The 25,055-nt window shown below is 40.5% G+C and overlaps 1 protein-coding gene and 1 non-coding gene across 4 annotated transcripts in view; one reads left to right on the top strand and one right to left on the bottom strand.

The window, feature by feature from the left end:
* cacnb1 (calcium voltage-gated channel auxiliary subunit beta 1) overlaps positions 1-25,055 on the top strand; it is a 40,732-nt gene that overhangs the window by 3,116 nt on the left and 12,561 nt on the right. Inside the window, exons 2-7 of one of the 3 annotated variants that reach the window (XM_042504312.2) lie at positions 3,480-3,566; positions 19,729-19,848; positions 20,039-20,161; positions 21,175-21,311; positions 22,681-22,748; positions 24,836-24,996. In XM_042504312.2, the coding sequence (XP_042360246.2) occupies positions 3,480-3,566; positions 19,729-19,848; positions 20,039-20,161; positions 21,175-21,311; positions 22,681-22,748; positions 24,836-24,996 (696 nt within the window). Of the gene's footprint in view, positions 1-3,479; positions 3,567-12,058; positions 12,387-19,728; positions 19,849-20,038; positions 20,162-21,174; positions 21,312-22,680; positions 22,749-24,835; positions 24,997-25,055 lie in introns of those variants that run through there. The other 2 variants (XM_088091075.1, XM_042504314.2) reach the window with 2 other exon arrangements.
* Positions 2,746-2,817, bottom strand: trnac-gca (transfer RNA cysteine (anticodon GCA)). Its single transcript has one exon. It is a non-coding gene; the product is annotated as a tRNA-Cys (tRNA).

Genomic DNA, 25,055 nt, shown 5'->3' with positions numbered 1-25,055 from the left:
TATGATCAGCGCTGCTTAGTTTTAAAGTTTGATCTCACTTTGGGGTTTTTTCGGCCTCCATTTTCACTCGGCAGGAAACAGTATTGGGCCCACTTCCTGTAGTCAAATCCTCCTCTCAATAGAAGAGAGGCAGAATCCTGGTTTATATTTTATCAGCATTTATAGCGTAGTTTGGATTTGAGTGAGCGATAGAGGCAGTCTTTCTCTTCAGCCACCTCTTTATTATTTTTTTCCATGTATCAGGCATACAAACATTTAGGAAAGCTGGGCACTGAAAAGATGGAGAACCACAGTTCATTTACAAATACGTAACGTTATGATGCAAAGCTTGTTGAAAATCAGCAAAATATCCCAAAGTGTAGGTCCACGAAAGATGAAGGCTTTCTTAAAACAATTGCTGATGGCCCATAAAAAACATTGAAAAAGATTTTGCTCGCTGTAGTCCTCCTGTTCTTGCTGGTCATTAGAGCCCCTTTCATAATGCACTTCAGTATATGAAATGGGGAATAAAATCAGTTTATTGTTTATTTTCAGGATCCACATTTGCTGACTCCTAGGAGACAAGTTAGTCTTTCTGGGGTCCAAGACAACATAACAATAAATAAAAATAATAATGATATTTATTGTAGTAATCAAAGTGCTTCTTAAGTGAATCTGTTTATGCCTCAGCAGTCATGTTATAGTCATTTTAATTTAAAATCTCCTCTTTGTGTTGTAAGATAGTAGAGCCGTCTCCTGAAAGACGGAGATTCGAATCATCAGTCAGAGACCCCTCAGTTGACTGAGGTTGCTTCAAATCGACTAGTTGTTTTGTTTTCTTTTTTGCTAGTCAGTGTGCTATGCAGTGTACATTTGGGAATGGTTTGGTCCCCAAATTTTGGAGCAGAGTGAGTGCTCTTGGCTGTCACGCTACTCTTTGCACAGACCGCTGCATAGACGCAGGCAGCGGTACAGAGGTGAAAACTGCACCTGAATTAACAGCTTACAGCAACTTAATGCAACACCGTCTCCTGCTTTTGTTTGATATTTATTGTTTGCAAAAACTGTTGTTGCACACTGCTGATCTGCAGTTATTGACATTAGCTTATTTAGTACCTTACATAAATGCCTCTGTTACTATGAACTACGTGCTGGGACCGTTTTAACTTCAAAGATTCAAAAAAGCTTCAACAGCCAAATCTGACTCAACTGGCATCATTCTGAGTCAGGTACAGGCCTACTAGTCTGTAACAAAAATAGGGAATTTTATACTAAGCTGTCATATTTTAAAGATACCCTTTGGTTCAGTCTAATGACACCTAATTTTAGTGACAGCAAAATGGTTTAATACATTTTTAGCATAGAGCGAGGACTAACATTGAAAGCACATTGGAAGAAAATGGCCGTAATGAACAGGAGTGATTTCATCCAGCATATATTTTCAGTGTACATTAATAAAATAAATTGTGAACCTACCCTTCAAGAAGAAAAGCCATTCAACAAATTGTCGGTTACTCAGTTCTACCTCTTCCTGCTACCTGAATCAAAAATACATAGACCGACATATGTATAGCTTTCGTAGAACTCCAATTTGCATGTTGAAACCAGACCATAAAATCTGCAGACGATAGTCTAGATAGTTTAATCTGATATATGTGATAAAAAAAATGTTAAAATAAACTCTAGAAATGTTTGCAAAAAGTTTCTCTCTGTAACTGTGTCTGCACATAGTCATCAGTGTGCACACAGAATTTTCTAACTAACTTTTACACTCAGTGTAGGAGGAAACATTTGCCAGGAGGGATGACATCAATTTTTCAGAGTATCAGTTGCATCTAAGCTCTAAACACAGATGCCCATCTCCGTCTTTTCGCACGTATCATCACCTCAAGTTCAGCTTTAACATTAAAAGCCAGTAACCACACTTGCAGAGGGTTAAAACTCAGTAATGGTTGTGTATCACAGTTAGTTTACTGTGGAGCATCCTGCTGTGCAAACTCATGCTTCATTTTTGAAGAGGAGTGTACAACAGATTGTGCTTTTTTTTTGGTCTGTTAACACTGGAAACCTGTCAGCCGCGGTGCATTTTATTTGTGCGCTAGTGTAACAGGTAATGTTTGTTTAAAGGCAGGCAGGATGACGTCGGTGATCTCAGGGCCTCAGCCTGCTCTGCATAATGTGACAAGGATTATAAAACACTGAGTTGAGGAGGGATCGCTGTTGGTGGGTTGTTAACCTGTCCAGAGAAGTGGACAGGTTTGAAGCAGCTGCTCAGTAATATTCAGTATTTACATTGGTGTAGAGTATGTGTGTGGGCAGGTTAGAGGATTGGGAGATGTTTGGTTTACCAGAAGCGCACTTGTGTGTGTGTGTGTATGTGTTCAGTTGTGTATAAAGACAGACACCAAACAGTTGAGACAGATAATGTTTACTGAATCGTCCCTGCAAAGAGAATAACATTTATGCAAGGAAACTTCCTGACCTTTAAGGCAGCCGTTGATTTCTCTTCATGTCAGTACAAGGGCAGTTTGGTTACACGTGAACACAACACAGCTGACTTTCAATAAATGAATTTTGGCTTTTAATAGCATTACCCCATTCTGAGATAGTACCTTTTGTAAAGAACAGTGAAGTGGCATGATGGCACAATATTCCCACTTTGAACAGGCAGTGTGAAAGTGGGTTTTGTGTGTATCCAAGTAAGGCCCTTAAAGTCTGTTCTATTTATGGCTTCTTATGTTGGAACATGAGATAGGACAGAAAAGCAGGGGGCATCCGGATTTGAACCGGAGACCTCTTGATCTGCAGTCAAATGCTCTACCACTGAGCTATACCCCCTATGAGCAACCTGATGTAGAAACACAGATAGACAGGTGTGTACTGGAGCATAGAAGTGTGAAATATGTTCTGTAAATGCAGCAACATGCACATCCTATATGTTTATGTTTATGTTTATGTTCTATGTTTATTTCTAAGCATTATATTGACCAGTTTTCTCCTTTTTTCATGCTGAAAGAACAACCCAGCCAGTCTCCTGATGACCCTCCCAACAAATGTGATTAGTCAGCATTGCGTAACCATGGTGATGTGGGCAGGGTGGGATCATAATGCAATGTGTGGCCTCTGCCCAACCCGGATAGGCCATTTGCCAGGGATCTGCCAATCAGATTACAAGGTCCCAGTTTGCATCAGAACATGAAAAATGACAAGTAATGAAGGCTGTTTGTGGGCACGCTGGACACATTTATTGTGGTCCACTTCCTCTTCAGTCTGGGACTCGTGCTGCGTTATCTCTGGCTCCGTCAGACCGCCTGATCATATTCAGAAGCTTTTAAAAATGCGAAGCCAAAAGTTAACTGCCGCCATGCTCCCCAGAAACAAGGTTTTCTTCTAGATATGTCAAGATAAGTTATAATGGAGCAACACAATTAAACTTTTTGTGGTTTTGTCTTTCTCTGCAAATCCCCCTTTCCCTTGCCCTCCAACCTCTCCATGTGCAGGGAAAGTACGGCAAGAGGAAGAGCCGATTTAAGCGCTCAGATGGAAGCACCTCCTCTGACACCACCTCGAACAGCTTTGTCCGACAGGTAACATTTCACACTTAATCCTTCCTCCAGACTGCTAATCCAGGTGCTAGACTGAGTCTTGGCCTCATTTTATTTAATGAAGAATCATATGAAAGTTTAATGGAGTCAAAGTGAGGTCTTTAAATGATGGGAGTTCAGCTGCTCCATATAATTATTTGCCACCTACAAAATAAGTTTTATCCCTTTCGCAGCTGTAGTTTAATTATTATTTTTGACTCTCTCAAATCCAACTTTTACAATAAACACACACAGAGTATGCGGTAGGACTGAAATGATTAGTAGATTAATCAATTAGTTGATCGAGGAAAAAAGTAACCATTAACAGTTTTATAATTGTTGAATCATTTAACGCCTTTATCGAGAAAAAAAAATGACAAACAAAATATGCAGAGTCTCAAAAAGTAAGGAGGTATTCCTTTTATATTTATAGTACTATAAATAACAGCATAACAGCAGTTTTGGACTATTAATTGGCAAAACAGGCAATATAAAGACTATAGCTTTCACTCTTTAGATTTGTGAATTCTATAGACATAACAAGCAATCAATTAATCATCTGCCAGTTGTTTCAAAACAATAAATTGACTCATTTTTCCCTGCATTATTTATATCATTAGTCGTACCAACAGTAAAGTCTGTTAACATTTCTGTCAGAGACAAACTAGAATATACTTTATGTAATTAATGTGACATCCATGTTCCTCACAAGACTAACTGCTTTGGTCTACCACTGAACGCCACTCCGAATTCTGTTTTTAAGGTCAACTCTTTAAAATTTCATTAAATATTTATAGTTTACTTTTTCAAATATTTATCAACTAGGCTACTGTTCGAAATTCATATGAACCTCTTAACACACTTCACGAGTTAAATCCATACTCGGCACTTATTTAGAAAGAAAATTTGTCACTTTTAAAGCTGGTCTGCCTCTTACTATCATAACTTGCGTCTTTTAAAACAGTGGTGAAGAAAACCATGAGCAAATGCCAGGAGATGAGTTTCATTCAAATAAAATTATGACTGGTGTGTAAACTGCTTGCCAAATTAATCAGAGCAGAACCAAATATTCTCTGGTTTAGCTCAGCTGAAATGAATTTGTCAGCATGTTAGCGTGTTGTTCAATACTTAGGAAACACATTTCCAAATACCTTAAACAATACAAAGGTGCACAGTTGTGGCGAGGATAAAAAAAAAAAAAACAGACCTTCAGCAATTTCAGGTAATTTGTCTATTTCATGTGGGCAAATTAAACAGAAACAGACACATTTTCAGCTTCACATGATGACGCTGATGATGACTTTGTAGCTGAAACGTGTCCATTTCCGTTCATTTTGCCCACATTAAATAAGTACATTTATCTGTGGGTGCCGATGTTCTGTTTTTGCTCTGAGCCTGTTTATGAATGGTAATGCAGTCGACATCGTTATCTTCACTTCTCTTGTTCAGCTGACTTTAGCAGTTTAGATAGCAAACACTCATCTTGACTGTCCTGCTGTTATTATAGACATGTGAACTAACCACAGACACTTGCCTTGTTCATGGACTCATGGCGGCGCACCGCTGCAGTTCCTGGCGGTGCACCACTGTAGAATGAATACAGGGGAAACACTGAACATGACCAAGCTCACCTCCAAGAGCAAATTTGACTATTATCAAACAATTACGAGCTTTATATTTCTAAGTGTAATGCATAAAGTCTGAAGCATGCAGAAGGCACACGTATAATCTTAAAAAAAGTGTTCTAGTCTTACTATAGAGTTTGAGGAGTTTTATATGCCCCACCATTAGCTGTTAACTGTTATTACCACATCAGATTTCAACCTATTATATGTGCTACATCGCAGTTCTCTGTGAGTCTTCCATCATGAAACTCTCTATTTTCTTGTCTCTATCTTCCTCTCCTCACCTGTGTTTTTGTCACAGGCAGCCCACATGCTGTACTGTATCTCACACGTTGAAATGGCTTTGATAACATCTCTGGTAACAGCAGTAAAACCCCTGTGACTACAGCTACACCGCTTTATTGTCACAGAGTTGGAGCCTCCTCTGGGGCTCTGATGATTATTAATCCCCATGTGTTAGACACGCCGTCGCATGACTCCCCTCTGACCCTGACTCAGGGTTCAGATGTAGATGTAGATGCATTGATTGGCTCCCTTAAAAAAATTTTGGTAAGACCTAGTTGTCCAGCATCATTTTCGTTCCAAGAACAGGTCAAGAAGTGCCTCTTTGTCAGACAGGAACACTTCCTGTCCTCGAGGTATTTGGTAGGCAGGGTTAAAGCATCACACACTCGCGACCCATGCCACAGTCCTGTCTGAACATGACATTTCTCAAAGCCACGCTGCGTGACATCTAAATGAGGCCCTCTTTTTCACCTAACCTCTTCATTTGTGAGATGAAATGATTTGCCCCGCACTGAATGACATTTACCTGTTCAGCACTGGTGTTGCTTTAGAAAAAAAAAGAAGAAAAGAAGAATCCGTCACTGTTGGTGAACACAGGGAGCTGAACTCTCCCGTGGTTTCTAAAGGTTAGCTGCATCCTTGCCTACACACATCACCCTTCCCACCGCCTTGTCCTTCATTAACACTGCGACTCTGCTTGCTGGAGGACCACGTGCACTTGGGCCTGCGGGTTAGGCACAATTCATAATCTCTCACACTGTATAAGGAACTCATTACCCGCTGTAAGGATGATTTAACGCTCCCTCAGACAAATGTCCGCCCCTGTCTCATGCTATTGCACAGCATTTCACTCATCAAGACTGCTAGTGGAAGGAGCAGGGATTTTGAACAGCTGAAATGCTGCAAACCAACCAAAAATGTATTTAGTAACTAATGAATCAGGACTAATTTCTGAAGCTTTTAAAAAACTGCTTTAATCAGAGAAAAAGAAGCACACAGGCGTCCTATAGGTTTTTGCACATATAGCCTATTTTAGCCTCTGCTTGAACAACTCAAAGCAGAGCCCTGTATAGGCTTTACAGTCTCACACACACCTACGCAGGAGCACACTCACTCACTCACCACACACACACACACACACAAATACACGAGAGCCACAATCAGCCAACGGTAGAGCTGGCTGGTACACTCGGCCTGGTTTCCATAGCAACCGGGCCACTGAATCTCCCTCTGTGTGCAGGCACAGTGGGATGGAGAGACGAAGGAGAGGATGTTTAGATGGGTTTGTGTTTGTGTGCGTGCGTATGTGGGTGCAGCCTACGTGTTTGTGCAATGCTGGTTTGTGTGTTGAGTTCAACAAAAACACACTCCCGTCAGAGACTGTCTGCCGCTGCTGCTGTGTGCAATAGGTAACATGTATTCTGGTGGTACTCTGGGAGGAAAATGATTTTTAGTTCAAATCTCATACGTGCCCTCTTAGAAATTGAATCAGTTGTCTTTTTTTTCATTAACAACTAGAAAGCTCACACATGATCACGCAACCCTGCAGAATTATAGCATAAAATCAAATCAGAGGGGCTGTCATGATGAACGGGTAACAGCTGTGTCCCAGTTCAGTGGCTTGATCCTCATAAAGGACAAGAGCCACAACTGAGGGTTCTTAAGACAAGGCAGAAACTGTGGTCTCGACTCATAAAGACTAAAAGTAGTTATTTCAAATTGTGAAGAAAGTGTAAATACTTTCTACCCTCTTTGACGCCCACGTTTACATCACAAGATGCAACATTTCTCTTTAACGCCTCAGCAACACATAATGGATAAGTAGAGAATATGTATATTAATCATGCAGCATTAATGTAATTTCTATTTCCCTGTCACACTCTGTAATCAACTTTCTACCCATGCTAATAACATGAGCAGTTTATGCTTGGGAGCCATTAATTAGACTCTGCATCAGAGACACACCTATTTTAATACATTTGTCGGCAACTGATAACCACCATATTCTTGTAAATACGACATTGTCACATATTTCAAGGATCACCTTAACGCTTCACTAACCCTTTCAAATCTGGATCGACAACAGTTTCTTGTACTGCATTCAGAGGCCTTTCACAAGCTGTTTAACCCTTTGAAACCTGAGCAAATGGGTTTGATTTCTTTCAAAAACCATGGGGGAAAAGCATTGACTAACTTGTCAAGAAATGTCCCACAAATTGCAAGAAAATAGTAAAAGGTGACAAGGAAAGAATTACTAAATTATCCAAAAAAGGGAAAAATCTCCAAAAACCCATATCCATAATTAAAATAATCTTATGTTTAAAATTATGTTTTATGTCATAGGTTTTTTTGCTTATTTTTCTTGTAACTTTTCTTGTAACTTTCCATGCTTTTGCAAGAAAGTCCAGCCAATTTGTTTTCAAAGAGGTAAAGAACTGACCAGTGGGCAGTGGATTAGGGGATAAGTGTGCTTAGTTTATCTGTCAGTTTTAGAAGTCTTTGAAGTGAGCTGGCCAAGATGGTCCCATTTTGTAATTTTATCCCCTCTAAAATCTGGGGGATTGAGCTTCTAAATTGGGACACAGCAAACAGCTCAATTCAAACCTGTTAAATAATTTATACCCTTTTATGCAATTGTTTTCATGGTGGGATGCCCTGGTGGCCTAGAGGTTAAGGTGCCAACCATAATCTGCAATATCCCTGGTGCCCTTTTTCTTTTTCTGCAACAGAAGATAATTTGCTCTTGTCTTAATTTCAACACTAATCAAAGCAAATGCCACTTGTGATTCCTTGTAAATGTAACTGCTATTTCCAAGTGGCAGTCATTTGTGAAATGAGCTCTGGTTCAAATCCAGCAGGAGATTTTTTTTTTTTGCCTGTTGTTCCCCATCTTTTCTCTACACCAATTTTTTGTCACCTCCCTACTGTAAGGCTTAAAGGGACAGTACACCCCCAAAATAAATAAGTAAATAAATAAATGGTGAGTGTTTGACTTATCTGTCATAGAAATGTCTGCCTTCTCTCCATTAAAATGGAACAAGATGTATCACCATGTTGATGGAAGTGTGCACACCTCACCGAGCCAGCTAGTTTACAGCTCAGTTGAGGAGGATGCCTGATTAATGTTTACATCCAGCTCCATCACAAGCACAAGCCTCTCATTCACGAGTAGATGCACACTTCCTTCGGCATGTTCATACATCTGGTGGGTGTAGATCAGCAGAAAGAAAATAGTTCTACATGAAACTGCTCACAAGCTCTGTGGATTATCTTGAGTAACTGCTCATGATTTCTCCAAAGAGACATTGAGTTTTTAAAAAAAATAAATATTATTTTGGTGCTTTCAGCTCCACAAGCCGAGTGCCATCTAGTTCCATTATACTCGAAAGATGACAGACATCTCTACAGCCAATATTTCCAACACTTGACAATTCACACCAAAACAATACAGACTGATAAATAGCACTACAGCTACGAGGAAAAATATGAATTTTATATTTTGGGCTCAACTGTCCCTTTAAAATGCCATACTCAGTCAAGTTAAATAGATTTACATTAGATATTAAATGCTGTAATATACAAGGTGTGAAAAGGTTCCAGGCTTACGTTAAGCATAAACGTTTGAATTAATGAAAAAAACGTGGGGAAAGAAGTATTTTAGAAATAGAGCAACTCAAGTGCTTGTTCTAATACTCTTTAAAACTCTAGTGCTCTATTGCTGTGACCAGAGATGCTAGCGATCAAACACTGACTGATTTTTACCATTGCTCCATAGAGAGGATTGTATCTTGGCTGCCTGATGTGAAAGGTCTGGAGGGTTTAGATGCTGGAGCGAGACGAGCAGTCCTCCTGTCAGTCCTGACATATGAATCCCAGCAGAGCCCCAGTCGCTACTGTGTCTGGCTGCTGAGCAGCCAACTGGTGGCTTTGCTCACAGCTTTCCATTTATTCACCTTCCTCAGCTGACAGTGTTGTCATCAGCTACTAATACAAGAGAGAGGAGGAAGCGGTCAGGTGTGTAGCCATGGAGAAGCTCCTGTCATTGTGTTAGAGGTCGCCCTCTAGTGGACTCACTGGGCCCCCATCACCACTACCACCCGTCTAACCACACCTATCAGCCTGTATGTTTTTAGTTGTCCCAGTTCCATACAGTATGCTTATTTACATACAATATGGGGGGTTTTGCAGTCAGTGTGCAAGAAATAAATGGATGACGTAATTAAACATCAGTAGTGGATCATTTTGTGACGTCTAGTTGGAGTGCAACTATTAATTCCTCATAGGGCTGGATTTAAAAAAAAAAAAAAACCTGATTAATTGCACTTTTTATCTTTATTAATTCTGAAAATCCCCCTGAAATATTGATCTCTCATTTACTCCTTTCCTGACAAAAAGTATAATAGTTGTTGTGTGCTGACAGGTGTTGGTTGTTGATAGTGGTTCAATTAGGTCTGAACGGTGTCTACTTTGTGAAAATGGTAGTTGGAGTTTTCACAGCATCTACTAAAAGGTTATTTTAAGTTGAAAAGTAATGTGGATGATAGCTGGCTGTATTAGCCACGTTTAGTCGCTACAGTCTCGTAAACTGTGACGTGAATAGTTACTGTTACAGTCTGTCCCTGTTGGTTAGCTAACGCTATAGCGACCCAGCTTTTTGCAGATATCACAACACAAACAGTGCAGATGACTCAGTAAGCAGACCTTCAGTTTCTGCCCTGTCTTTGCTCAAAGTGATGATTTAAGTGGACATGTAGTTGGAGCATCTGGCACTGGCAGTCTATAGCTGTATGGGAAACCATTTATTATTTTGTATATGCACAGTGATGTCCTTGTAAGTGCTGCAGGTATTTTATTATATTTGTCCAACAGTTTTGCACATGTAGGCCTGACAGAATATTGACGTGTCATGTTTTAGTAGTTTTACATTTGCCAAGAAAATTTGTCCTTGGTCCACAGAAGTACAATTGGAAAATGTGTTTACAGTTAGCCTATACTGTGCACTTTACACAATTTTACCATCAAGGGAACTACAAAGGTGCTCACTCCGTCCTGGGAGATGGATCCCTTTTTTTGCCCTTTCTGAGGTTTCTTGCATTTTTTCATAATGTTTTTTTGAGAGAAAGGGGGGGGGGGTCATTTAAATTGTTCACACGCACAAAACAAGGGGAGTGAAAGCAGGTACAACTAGCTAGACACTGATTACGGGAAGTGAAAACAGGTGAGTGGAGTGCAGAACTACTGAGGGACAGCTGAAATTTATCAGGGCGAGGAAGACAATCAAGATTGGCAAAAACACATTGGCAGGGAGTGAAGTGATCTGAAATGAGAGGAGATGTGAGTAACAAAATAAAACAGTTCATACTAAGCATGACTAAAGGATTGGATTAAACAGGGAAAAACATGACCTTAAGAAGAGATCAGGGCAGACCATGACACGGTTGGCCAAAACTTTACAGATTATAAAGCCCCTTGAGGCTCTGTCATTTGGATACACAAATAAAACTGACTCAAAGAAATTTAAACAGCAGCAATTATGCTCATTTTCAGGATCATACTATTAACTGGGGTTTCTTCTAGATCATGTTTACGTGCTTCAGTGTTTAAAAAACACTTTATTTTCTTCATACTGCTGTAACAACTGGGATGTCATCTGGTAGCCAATGTAGAAAAAATAGGAATAGAGGTTTTTGCTCACAGTGATTATTTTTATGTACCTTTACTTCATTATTTGAAATTTTGGCCATGTTTAATCTGTGAAGCCTGAGCAAATTGGTTTAACTATTCAAAAACATGCGAAGAAGGCAATAAGCAATGACGGAAAAAATGACACAAAAATTAGCACATAAAAAAGCAATAACAGCAGAGAAACAACATAGCAAAATTGCTTTAAAAATGCTTATGTAACATCACTGTAATATGTAATCAGAATAATTATAAATGTTTTTCCCGAGACTCTTTCCCTCACCTTTTTAAAATAATTTTCTAAATCTGCAAATTCCTTGCAGTTTGTAGAATATTTCTTTTTCTGTTTTTGAAAGCAATATCATCAATTTGCTCAGGGTTCAAAGGTTTATCTATAATATCTAAACCTATATATACGCAAACCAATATACAACATTGGGATCTGTTGTAACTGAATCATTAAGATGGATGGACTTTGTAAATCTAAATTATATCGAATCTGGAGATCAGTGCCACCATCCAACCTGAATCCCTCCACTGATTCCCCTTTTTCTGGTAGACAGAGAGAGAGGCAGGGAAGAGCGAGACCAGGTCCGAGGCTGAGAGGAATAAAGCAAAGAGAGAGAGAGAAAGGGGAGGGGGGTTTCCCTGGGCACTGCCCCAGCCCTCTCCCACGTCAGTCAGGGCATTGAATGGCTGACGGCTGCATACCAAGCCTCCTTCTGGGTCTCGCTGCGTTCATGTCCCTGTTTCTGCCTGGCCAGGGCTAAATATATTTCCCCAGTTTGCAAATGTAGCACAAGTCCTGCAACCCGACCCTCAGTCAGCTCCAGCTCCCTTCCTCTACACAAGGTTCACGTTCCTCTGGGTGGTGGAGGTGGGGGGTGGGCGTGTGTGTGTGTGTGTGTGTGTGAAGGGGTTGGAGGTTAAGAGAGTGCTCTCCTAGTTTCACACATACGGCACTCTTTTCTGGCTCTTTCTCCTATCATACACACCACACACACATACACACACACATACACTCACAATCACACACATGTACACTTCTGCACTTGTCAAGCTTACAGACGGATACTCACACTAGTTACCCTCTCTCACACACATACACACACACACACATACACATAACTCTGTCTGTGGACTCCGGCGTTGCCCCCTTGGTTTGCCGTGGTGTGGCGAGCGTGGCAAACGAGGTATGGAGAGGACTGAGAGGATTCAAAGGCCCGTCGTGGTAAGAAGGATCTGGATAAGCTTTTTACTGTGTCGGACTGAGCTTGAATCAGTGTATGTGTGTGTTTTCTCTGTGAGCATGTGGATCTGGATTGAGTTTTGGAAGTTCAGCATTACTGTTTCACTCTGAGATATGACAGGAGAATATAACTTGCCGTCCGTGTCCTGATAGTGCTGTACCGCCTGGTCTGCGGCTTTCTTTGCTCCTCTGAGCGTGATTCCATTTTGGGCCGGGCCACAGCTGCTGGAAAGGCGCTGTGTTTTTAATTAGACTTAGACCGTCCCACCGCTTGCTGTCCCAGCACCGTGGCCATTTCAGGGGGCTTCTTTCACCGCTGCCCCCCTGTCCCAAACAGGCCCGGGCTGGATCTTCATTTAGCTTGTTAGTGCACTTGTCTTTTCTGCTTTACAAGTTTTACATCTTCTCTGTTGTTGGATTTCCATAATCTTTGCAGTTTCTTCATTTAGGGCTCATTAAATATTTATTTATTTTGTGTGGGAGTGGGATCATGATGATAAGTCCTCCGAAAAGCAATTGTTTTAATTATTGATTCGTTTTGTGATTAACTCCTTATCTAAGAAGCGTTTGATAATTCTGTCACTCTGTCACTGGGAAAGAGTCCAAGGTGACGTCTTTATATTGCTTGGTCTGTCTAACCTAACAGTCAAAAATCCAAAGACATATATAAAGAAAGCCACATGAAATCTTTATATTTGAGGAGCTGGAGCCAGTAAATCTTCTGCACGTTTGTTTTATAAATTGCCCTGAACAATCATTTACATTGTTGATTAATCAAGTAATCAGTTTGGCAGAAGTGATGATATGATTATATTTTTAAAAAGACTCTTCTCCAATTTAAGCAAATGTGGTCACTGAAGTTTCTATGAAGTGTCTAATGTCATACAAAACAAAGGGATTTTTTTAAAAGCAGACATTTTAACTTGTAATAGAAGAACAGGTGAAATTGATATCGTTAACAAAGGCTTAGTTCCATTAAGTGTCCCAGTGAGCCAGCATGCACAATACCCGGACCTCATCTAAGTGGAATGCAGCTATCATTAATGTTACTAAATACACCTGCGCTTTCCCTCCGATGACATAATCAAAATATCAAATTATCTGCTATGAAGAAGATCTGCTGAACACAGTTTTCTGCATTGTTCCTCACTATCTTCACTTCATATCAGGGCTGCAACTTATCTGACAGTTCTGTTCTCCAGTAATCTGTGTTATACCACAATCTACCCTCCTGGCTAAACAAAGGATGAATAAAGTAAAATCATTTAGTCAATAAAATGTCATAAAAGGGTTCCTTACACTTTCGCAGAGCCCAAAGTGACATCCTCAAGTTTCTTGTTTTTGTCTAGTTCAAAACCAAAAAAAGTTGTAGTGTCTATAACAGAAGACTAAGAAATCCAGCATATAGTCACATTTAAGAGGCTCGAACCATAAAAATATGAACAAAAATTTGCACTTTCACTTTTAGTTGATTGACTAACAATTTCAGTCTTACTTCATATATGATTTCCATAAATGAGGGATATCATGACTAAGGCTTATACTTTTTGAGCTAAACAAGTACATAAAATCGAGTCTTGGATCATTTTAATTAATCAGAAGCTGATGCTTGAACCTTGGCCAGATTCCTTTTTCTTTTCTTTAATAAGATAACTTTTTTTACTTTCATTTTTTATTTTGGCAGTGTTCTTGTACAGCTGCTGGTGTTACCACAGCTTTTAAATAACTGAAGCACTGAGACAGTGTGAACATTTCACTAAATGGTAGAATTGGCTATGTAGGAAATCATTTATATATCTCAAATATAATATTGAGAATTATTGGGGAATGAGTGTTAATAAGCTTAGGTGGTATCTTGGCAGTAGTTTAAAAAAAAACTCAAGCGATGCCAAGCCCCAATTATGACTTAAATCAAAACCTGAAATAATACTCTTATAAGTAGTATGATATTGAGTGAAACCATGTCTCCTAGCCTTATTTCAATACTGAATTATATTTTAAATTTATTTGATTTTTCTTTTTTAATCCCTGAGGAGCAACTTGTTATCAGAGTCCCTCTTTTGCTTGTTAGTGGAAATGGGGATTTCTGGTGCGTTCAGCCCCATGACTCATGTTTTCAGTCATCTCCACACTGTCCAACTGGTTGCCATGACGCTGATTTGACAAGAAAAGGGGAATATGGCCATTTACAGCCAGTCAGAGTGTCTGACAGGAAATCTGTCCTTTATGATTCCTCAGTTTGTTCATCTGCCTGTTTTGTGAGACATAGTTCCCCTTTTTTTGATTCTAGTTATCGTTTCCTGTACTTGTCTTCACTGAGCTAATCTCACTCTGGATGTGATGTGAATGCACACTGAAGCTCGACTGATAATGCATTCTGGTTGTCTCTCAGCTGTCTGAGATGTTGTGTTCTTCTTCTCTGAAATGTTTGTCGACAGGGGCTTGAGGAGACTCAGAGATAAAGCAAATAGGAAAATTATATTTATTATTTCTCGCTTTTCCTCTGTTTTTTCTCCTTGTGATCTGAGCTGATAAGTATGAATATATGTCTATCTGTTTAATTATCAGGGCAGGGGTTCGCAGTATGTGTTAGCTCTTTGATGGTAATCACTCCTTAGTCATACATTGTGACAACAGCTGCTGCAATGTTCCTTTTGTTTATGGCGGCAGCAGATTAAAATCATTGACCTCTTATCTGACATAAGAAGAAAGAGGAAACAGCAGGGATTAGTTCCTGTGTTTTTATAAAAACTTAAAGAGGGGAAAACCAGTTCAATTCCTATACTGGTTCTGTATTTTCATAATCATTTTATCTGTATGTATATCCCAAAAGCATTTCCTCTTCACTCCATCCAACTCCTTTTTTTCCCCCAATGTCCCTCTTTTCTCAAAACCATTTACAAATGTACCGTTGCATCAAAAGAAACAATGTTAACTCATTTCCCTGCTGCAGGGTGACTCTTTTCAACCCTAATTATTCAAAGCACTCGTCTTTTGCGGGCCCACCCTCCCTCACTCCCTCTCTCCTTATTCCATTACCCCCCTCCACTCGGTCGCTCTCTTTTTTCCCCTCCATTTACTCAATATCAATGCTAAGGAGGTGTAAATTCATCACAGTGGCAGCCACTGTGCAGAAAATGGAGAAGAAACACAGTCAGATAAATTTCGAGATAATTACAGAGCCTCACATCTTCCACCTTTCTTGTGTTTCTCCCTTTTTTAACCTTTTGTGGTCTGTGAAAAAAAAATGGATTCTACCAACTAGACGTAGAAAACTTTCAGTTTTGTTGTCTTGTTAGTAAAAACATTGATATTTCCCTTTAAAAAACTGCCCTGAAGGCCATAATGTTTTGTTTGATGTAGTTATTGCTGTGTTATCCTCCAGGCGGTTGACCATGCTGTGGCCTCACACAGCGTGAGAAAATGCTTCATCGATCACCTGTTGAAAAGCTTTTATGCAATTTCCCCGCTGCTGATTTCCCTTCAGGGTATTTATTATTTACTATTGATCCCTATATCTTCTTTCTATCTCCTTCCTGATGCAGCTCTCTGTAATACACTGCAGAGATGGTTACTATGATACTGCTGGGGTCTCTAGTCTGGCACTGCCAATAGGAAAGCAGCTCCGCCATCAGGTGGCTTGTAGCTATTTTGAACGGGAGCTGTATGTGAAGTGAAGCAAGCAGCTAAATTAGAGACCCAACCCAATGACATGAGAGAAGAAGAAGAAGGAGAAGAAGAAAAAGAAGAAAGGGAAGCGGGGGAAAAGGAGTCTATCAACACATTTTGACAGTGTGTCAGGAGTTAAAGGGTGCAGAGAGGTTATTGATCAGCTCCTATTTTTCTCCCCTCTTGTTCACCTGTTTTTATATCAAATATTGACTTTTGTGTCAGTCCTCATAAATCCGTCAATACCTCTTCTTCTTCTTTCCCTGATTGTCTTTCTTTTTCTCTGGTTGTATGACGTGCATCAGCAGGATGAGTGACTCACAAACACAAGCATTTATCCGCACACTTACACACACATATACACAAAGAGTAATCCCTCCCACTCTTTCTCGCTCTACATTTTGCTGCATCACCGACCTGTTGTAGTGAGCCGGTGGGTCCCAGGTTGTTACAGACGTCATTTGGGCTTTTTTTTCTCTCTAAAAACATTCCCGTGGGTTCCCCATCAAGGTTTGTTAACCTCCACTTAGTCGGTGCTCCATGCTGGGATGCACTTGTATGGTTTAGAAGATGACTCACAGCTGGTAAGTGGGGGCGGCTCTTATTGTCCTCATTAGATGCTGCATGCCACTCACAGGATCATTCCTCCTACCTGAGTGGGATGTGGACAAGCGTTTGTGTTTGAGTAACAGAAATAGGAAGTGCGGATGGGTTTGTGAATGCCCGAGGACGCGAAGAGTAGCCAGCCATCACCTTGGCAACAGGGAGTGTCTACATTTAGTGTGCCATTGCCAAGTCACAGAGCGCCTTGGTACGACAGGTGGCAGAGCTAGAATCAACATTTATGTCTGTTGTTTCATTTGAAATCATACGGCGGTGCATGCAGGGTAATCATTTGTGTAGAGGAACATTAATCACACATAAACGCACGTGCAGACCCGCTGACACACCGCACGGATGCTTCACTCTTCCATATATGACAATTTTTTCTCTCTGGGTATATTTAGACCTTCAGGTTCACTAAGTTTGAAATGTTTCACCAGGGGAATGCCACCAAGGACTCTCCCAATGATTTCTTTTTTAAAGAACATCATTTCATCATTTCTTTTCACTTCTACTGGCTGTCGAAAGATAGACAGAAAAGTTGGAGGTGAGAGTTGCGTATGACCTGCAACAAAGGTCCCCGGCCCAAAGCGAACCCGGGATGTTGCCGTTGTATGGTATGCATCTTAACCACAAGGCCTTCAGGACGTCTCACATTTCTTTTCATCTTTAAAATAAGAAACATTAGAGCACAAAACAATTTAAACGACAGTAAGTTGGCAGCCAAGAGTGAAGAGTAGAGCTGGGTGTCATATCTCAGTTCTTAGAAGAGTTCTTTGATGATTTATTATTGTATCAAATGCTTGGTATGTTTTCTTATCCTTTCATCAGATATTTTTTTATCTTAATCATAAATGTTTTTCTAACTTTAGATTGTATTTAAAGGAGCTGTGCAAGATTCAGAGCATGGTTTAGAGGTTGTCTGCACACGGCTCTCAACATGGAGGTTGCTGAAGTGACTCAGCTAACAGTGCTAAATGCACAAGCAGTGCTAACAGTGCTAACAGTGCTGACAAAGCTAACAATTATAACCTGGAGGAGGAATAAGAGGGTGAGCATTACGCCTCTGCAACAAGTTGTGGGCTGTGACGCTGTTATCAGCAGTAAACGCTGTATGAGAGCTGAGCAGAGACGCAGCATTAGCTATCCAGTAGGATAAACACACACACACACACACACACACACACACACACACACACACACACACACAAGCTCTTTTTACACAGAGATTGCACTATAGGGCCACAAATAAGTCCCTTCTCTACGATGCCTTTGCTTTTTTTACCCAGAATCAAACAACAGCAGCATCATGCTGCTCCAGTGTGTGTTTTTTGATAGCATGCCAGCATCCCAGAAATAAAACAGACATGCCAGGCATGACATGTAACACCACAGCAACTGCCTGTACTGCAACATATAACATACATGTCGACAGTACTTTCTAAACAATAACAACGGAATACACGGCAATAACAAACATTTATTGACTATGTTAATATGGCGACTGATCTCTTCATCGCCCCTTCACTCCCGTTTCTCATTGTTTTCCCAATGTGGAGACATTTCTGGCCATTCTTCTTTTTCTTTGAGTTAGCCCCTAAATGCTACTAGCTGCTTTTTAAATCCTCCATGACAGGTCACATACATAAAACGCTGTCAAAACGTCACACCAGTCGCGGCTCTAATTCCATTCTGCCACCTGTCCCTTTTACATAAATACTGTCTCAGCTCTGTTATTACCTCCCTTGCCGGGTCAAAGACGAGACAACTCTGTCACCCCATTCCATGATTGTACTTTTATACAGAACGGCGAGGTGGTGTAACAGGGACTAACGTGCACACGCTGCTGGACCATCTACTACAATAAAGAACAGAGAAGTTTGGATTACAACATACAGAGAGAGTGTGTGACTATTAAAGTTCTGAATGTCTTATCCAACTTCTTTAATATTTACTGCAGATAAACTGAGCAGTTTGGTGTATTTTGTGACATGAAATAGAAAGAATTAAATTGTGTTTAAATTAATTTATTTCCAAACTTAGGTATTAAGAAATGTATGGTCTTGGTGTCAGCACCTGAGCTCAGGTATGTCAAACAATATGCAGCCCCAGTCTAGAGATATTTGTTGTACTCTCTGAGTGCGCTCTTTGTGTTGTCTGACTACACATGTGCCAGGAATTTTTCTTCATCATTACATATGTTGCATGTCATCTTTGCGCATTCTCACCTCTATTTTAAAAAGCCCACACCTAGTGACTCACTTCTTCTGCCTGGCACATTCAGCTGTCCGCATTCTTGTCAGCACCTCCTACAAAGCGCCAGGCAGCCTGTCAGCTGCAAAAAAAAAAAAAAAAATAGTAAGAAGAGAATAAGTGGGATTGTTATATAAGTTGAACACTCAAACACTTCATAAGTTCAGGCTGCCTCCCTCTCTGCACTGCTCTGCTGAACAGTACAGTGGGCCGGCGCCGCAGGCTTACAGGAGGCTCGGGTTTTTATTGTGGTATGGGTGTCTGGATGAGGGTCAGCAAGAGAGGGTCAAGTTACTGTGCATGAGTGGTGGATGTGTTGGAAACTGTAGCCACTTCATGAGAAATTTATATCCTCCCCTAATATTATAAACAGTCCTCAGGCCATTTTTTCCTCTCTACCTCTTTTCTGTCTCCACTTGACACACCCACACGCTGAATCTGTTGTACCTGTGCAAAAAGGCGTAACACCTCAGCCTCACTGCAGTCAGGAAGTGCTGGTCTGTTGTTCTGCGTCCTCTCCACCTTAAATTACACAGTCAGCTATAATGCAATACGAAGGCCAAGGCCCCTTTTGTGCTTAAGTAGCTTCTCGATGAGAATTTGAAACAAGAGAAATGGAAAAAGAAAACATCAGAAAAATGCATAAAATGAACAAACAGCATTCAGACATATATGCAGACATCGCTTCATCCTGCACAATGATCCTGTTTCATCGCTCCCGTTTGTGCTCCCCCCAAAGGTTGATTAATGAGCATATTGTCGTTTTCTCACCTTCATATAAACTCATCATGCATTTCAGGGCTCTGCAGACTCCTACACCAGCCGGCCGTCGGACTCAGATGTGTCCCTGGAGGAGGACCCTGAGGCTCTGAGGAAGGAGGCAGACAGACAGGCCCTCGCCACGCTCGAGAAAGCAAAGGTCAGAGATCAGCTGTTTTATCCCCATTTGTGATGCACAGCTTTAGTTTCATAGTCATCCTTGCATAATTTTGTTTTGACATGGGTGAACCTCTGCATCAGTGTCAAGGGGACGCTGAACTCGGTGTAAGGTGGTTTAATTGAAATGCCGTCTGTATACTAATATCTATTTATTCTACCACTGCTCCAAGACCAAACCCGTGGCGTTTGCCGTGAGGACAAATGTGGGTTACAACCCTGGCCCCAGTGATGACGTTCCTGTGCAGGGCATGGCCATATCCTTTGAAGCCAAAGACTTCTTGCACATTAAAGAGGTACGAGTCTCCCAGACATCGAGCTTTTGTCCATACACAATTAAAAATACAGGCACAATTTCAATTGCAATTATATCTTTACACAGAGATCTACAGAGTACTTTTTGTAATTTAAATTACACATTTAACAATACTATTCAAGCCAAAATAGAATAAGATAGCAAATTGACTGAGGCTTGTAGATAGTGTAGGAAAACTAGAAACATTAGTTATTTGGAGATTCAAATAATTGGCACTGATAGTGGGATCATGTTTTATTGCAACTCACTGCACTCTCTCCTTCTGCCTGGCCTACTCAGGCCACGAGTGGGAGTTAGCACCAACAAGAGCTGCAGTGCAAGGAGAACTGAGTGATCCAACTTTGGTGGAGTAAGGGGAAAAAAAGTAAATTAATAAAAGTAGTGCTGTAACTTTCTGTTTATATATACTGTATACATTTATTTTTATATATGTCGGTCACTTAGACATGGCCGGATTATGAAAAAGACGGCCCCTGAGTACAGATATCCAAAAGGCCCCACCACTTCTCTTGCATAGAAGCAAGGCAAACAGATATTGTGGTGGTTTTGTCTTTTTGTAGTTTCGCATCTTACTGTCATTTTGTGTCTCTGTGATAATTTTGTGTCTCCTTGTCATAGTTTTTCATCTGTTTGTAGTCATTTTCGTCGCTTTGAGATAATTTTGTGTGTTTTTTGGTTGTCCTGCGTTTTTTCTTTCTCTTTTCTTTTTTTTTAAGTTATTTTGTGTCTCTTTGCACTTCTTTTGCATGTCTTTGCGGTCATTCTGTGTCTCTTTGTAGTCATTCTGAGTCTGAGTGATTTAGTAGGTGAATGTCACCTGTCACTTTGGACCCCTGGGCCTGTGCCCTTACATAGTATTAGGAACTATTGTCTGGATATAAAAAGCGATTTTCTTTGCATTCATGTATGTTGTTTAATGAGGCTATTTCTTTAATCAACACACTAATGTAAATGCTGATTTATTATTGGTTACTGATGCCTGTCTGTGTGCAGAAATATAATAACGACTGGTGGATCGGACGTCTGGTGAAGGAGGGCTGTGAGGTGGGCTTCATCCCCAGCCCAGTCAAACTGGAGAACACCCGTCTGCTGCAGGAGCAGAGGATGAGACAAAACCGGCTCAGCTCCAGGTAATCACGAAAATTCCTTAGCTTCCACAGTATCAGCATCATAAACGACAACCCCGCTTTGTAAAACAGGTCAAACATGAATCACTCAACCAAGCAATGTAAAAACTTCCTTAAATAGACAAAAGCACTCACAAGTGAGTCACTGTATTTCTCTACAGTGCAACAACAGTATGTATATATAGGTCTCTCTAGTCTTTGCTTTATTTATTCTTTTTCTATCCAGGAATGTAACAGTTTATTCCAGCTACTCAAAACTGTATTTAAAAATCAATACTGCACAGGGTTCCCGCAGATCCTTAAAAAGTTTTGAAAGGCATTGAAATCATTATTATAAAAATAAGGCCTTAATGGGTATTAAAATGTCTTAAATCAGTCTTTATAAAAGTTAAAAATGCAAAGACATGGGATGTAGGATTTTTTAAATCCTTTTTTCTCTGACATTGCATTGTAAAATCTCAAAATTGATGGTAACATCATAAAAAATATGAATGAATAATTGCCATTTGCATTACAGCTAAGTCAGGATAACAGAACCGACAACACTCACATTTTGTGGCTAGGATGTGCAGAGCGGGACTGCTGCTAGCCAGCTGACACTGAACCCTGGATGACATGGGGAAGTGCATATTCACCTAAAAATGGCTATTTAACTGAGATTTTGCACATGGCTGATATCTGTACTAGCCGATACGTACAGGACTCAGTGTATGTCATGCAAAATTTAAAAAAAAAAAAAATCACACAGAGTGAGAAACAAAAAAATTGTCAAGAAAATTGACCAACCAACATACGATAACCTAACTGGTGATGGTTCATGCTTTTTTCCTTCAGTTTTGATTTACTTCCAATTTGGTCTTAAATTTTATTCCAAATGGCAAGTTAAAAAAATGAAAAAGTCCTAAATTGAACTTGCCTTTAGCTGTAGGAACACTTCAACAGTAATCAGGATGATTGTATTTTAATATGCAATCATTTAAAATCATCTTTTTTTATTTCTTATTATTTTTTCAAATTATTTTCTTAATTTCTTAGATTAAATTCTGCACATAATTAGAAGGTAATTGACACTATTTCCAAATTTCTCTCTTACTTTTTATTAGCATACGGTCACTACAGCACCTTGTTTACTCTCAACTATGATATTTGTGTCCTCTTGCAAGAGGAAACCTAACGAGTGTTTGCTTGGCATAAGATAGTAAAATTAAAGTACTAAATTAAAGTAATTACTTTAAACAATAACAGGAACTTTTTGGGGGAAGATGGGGTGGGGTTGCAAATCTGTAAAAAAAAAAAAAAAGATGATGAGCACTATGTATTCTGTAATTGTCTTTCACCACACAATCATTTATGCCTGTTTTTCCCATTACAGTAAATCTGGAGGAAGCTCCAGTCTGGACGTTGCCACGGGAACCCGCAGGCCCACCCCACCAGGCACAGGTGAGGTCAAGCGGGTCTCCCTACCAACTGGCGAAACAGGGTCATTATGCGTGTTAGCGTGGGAGTGTGTGTGATCCTGACAGAGAGCGAGCGAGCGAGATGAGACAGGCGCCTGATATTTAGATGAAGATTTTAATTGGCTTGTTAGTCAGGCATGATGATGAATCACGGCACGTCTCAGTGGATTGCTGTGTGAAGTGAGAGAGGTCTTAGGAGGTCTGTCATTAGCACACAGGACGGGCCTGAAATAGAGCTGAGAATGGACCGCACTCATTAAACTCGATGAGTATGTCTGGCTTGTGTGTGTGCATCACCGGGACGACACAGAACTGCTGCTCGATATCCAGAGAGACAGCGGCAGAGATGGAAGTGCAAACATGGGGAAAATACTCTGACTGACTTCAAGGCTTTTTGATAATCAGATAGAACCACTGAGCTGAACTCAAAACCTGTGTAACAGAAACTGTCGAAGACATCCAATGCATCCTCAGTGGCTGATCTGACTTTGACATTTTGGGAAATCCGCTCACTCACCTCCTGGCGAGAGGGTTAAATGAGAAGATTGATACAATTCGTGTCTGTCTTTTAGCTTCAGTAGCTTAGCACAAAGACTGAAACACATGGCTTTGTCCAAAGGTAACAAAATTCATCTACCAGCACCCCTACAGCTCAATAATTAACGAGTTTAACCAGTGTGTGTGTGTGTGTGTGTGTGTGTTTATACTTGTACGATGAAACAGGTGAAATACAATGTGTTAATTAGTGAGCTTTAGAGGTGCTGGTGGGCAGATTTTCTTACAGTCAGAAAACAACTGACAGTCAGTTGTTTTCCACTGTTTTCCAGCCTTTGTGCGGAGCTAACCAATGTGAAGGAAATTCAAGTGATAAAACAAATGTGTGACATAAGGATGATTAATTTGTGCATTGTTGTAGTTGGCCTGAGAACTTTCAGTGCTCATCGCACTTATCATGTTTTATGTTGAGAGGCTCCTGCTTGTCTGCAGGATGAGACATCAACTATGTTGATGCTTCAGAGTAACACACACACTTTGACCGACTCTTGTCTGGTGATATAATGATACAAGGATCTGAATGACGTGGGGCTGTCACTGTATAGGCCAATTTATGGCTGTAGCTTCATAGTTAACACTTTGAAACCTGGGCAAATTGGCTTTATTCCTTTGAAAAACTGAAATAAAGCCACCCTCCAACAAAATCAAACAAGCAAAGACACAAAAATGTAAAAGTAAAAAGAAAAGCAACAAGGACCTGGAAAAAAAATGCTCAGTTTAGTTTAGTTTTAGACATTTTCCATAACTTTTTCAAAAATAAAGAATGACGGGTCATTCCTTTTCAAGTTACTCACTGCCTTTTCCCCATGTTTCCAAAATAAATCGATCCAACTTGCTCAGGGCTCAAAGGTATAATACTTGTAAAAGGCATCTGAAATCAGTAAAAGAAAGAGGTGATGGACAGGTATGACGCTGATATCAATCTTCTCATCTCTCAACTCTGTTCACGAAAAAGAAAAAAAGTCCTTTAAAACAACACACCTTGCCTTGCCGCCAGCCGTGTCCCCTCCCCTCACCCCCTCACCAGCCACACCTGTGTCACCAGCAATAATCCCAACACACTTAATTCCAACCCCCAGCTTCCCTCCCAACTCGAGCCCTTCTTCCCTTTCTGCTTCTTTCCTCCAATTTCCTCTGCAGACCTTCTTCTACACATCTACACTTCAAGTTTTGTTGCCTTCTCGTCACACTGAATCCACTCTCTGCTCATGTTACTATACTCCACATCTGTGCCTTGCTTCATGATAATCTGCTAGTTTCTTTTGTACACTCTTGTCAATGTTATTTCCAGTTTAAATCATACTATGTCACCTTCTCTGATCTCAGTATATTCCATCTCCATGCCTCTTTCTGGATGCATCTCACATTCTTACTTCTATTTCCCCCTTTTCCTTTTCCTTTTATTATTTTCTCTTGTCCTCTTTTACTTTGCCTTATCTTCCCTCTATCTTCCTTGTCTCTTTTCGTCTTGTCCCTCTCTCTGCACCACCCACCTACCCTTCACCCCTACATCAGCCCACGTGGACGTGTCCACTGTGTCCTTTGACGTTGACACCCTCGACCTGGATGCCGAGGAGCCCCCTGAGTCCCAGGGTGACCCTCGTTCCCCCAAGGCCATGTCAGGCAGCGTAACATCCCCTCAGGCCAACGCACACCGACTGCCCTTCTTTAAGAAGGTAACATTAGGGGCCCCAGGACACCTCGCTTACCTCGCCAGCCTTCCTCCTGCATTTGT

This window comes from Plectropomus leopardus, chromosome 18 (assembly GCF_026936395.1).
Source record: "Plectropomus leopardus strain MGB_pleo_1.0 chromosome 18, ASM2693639v1, whole genome shotgun sequence".
NCBI classification, from domain to species: Eukaryota; Metazoa; Chordata; class Actinopteri; order Perciformes; family Serranidae; genus Plectropomus; species Plectropomus leopardus.
Note: the sequence above shows the minus strand (reverse complement) of the source record. Positions and strands in the feature narration are given on the sequence as shown.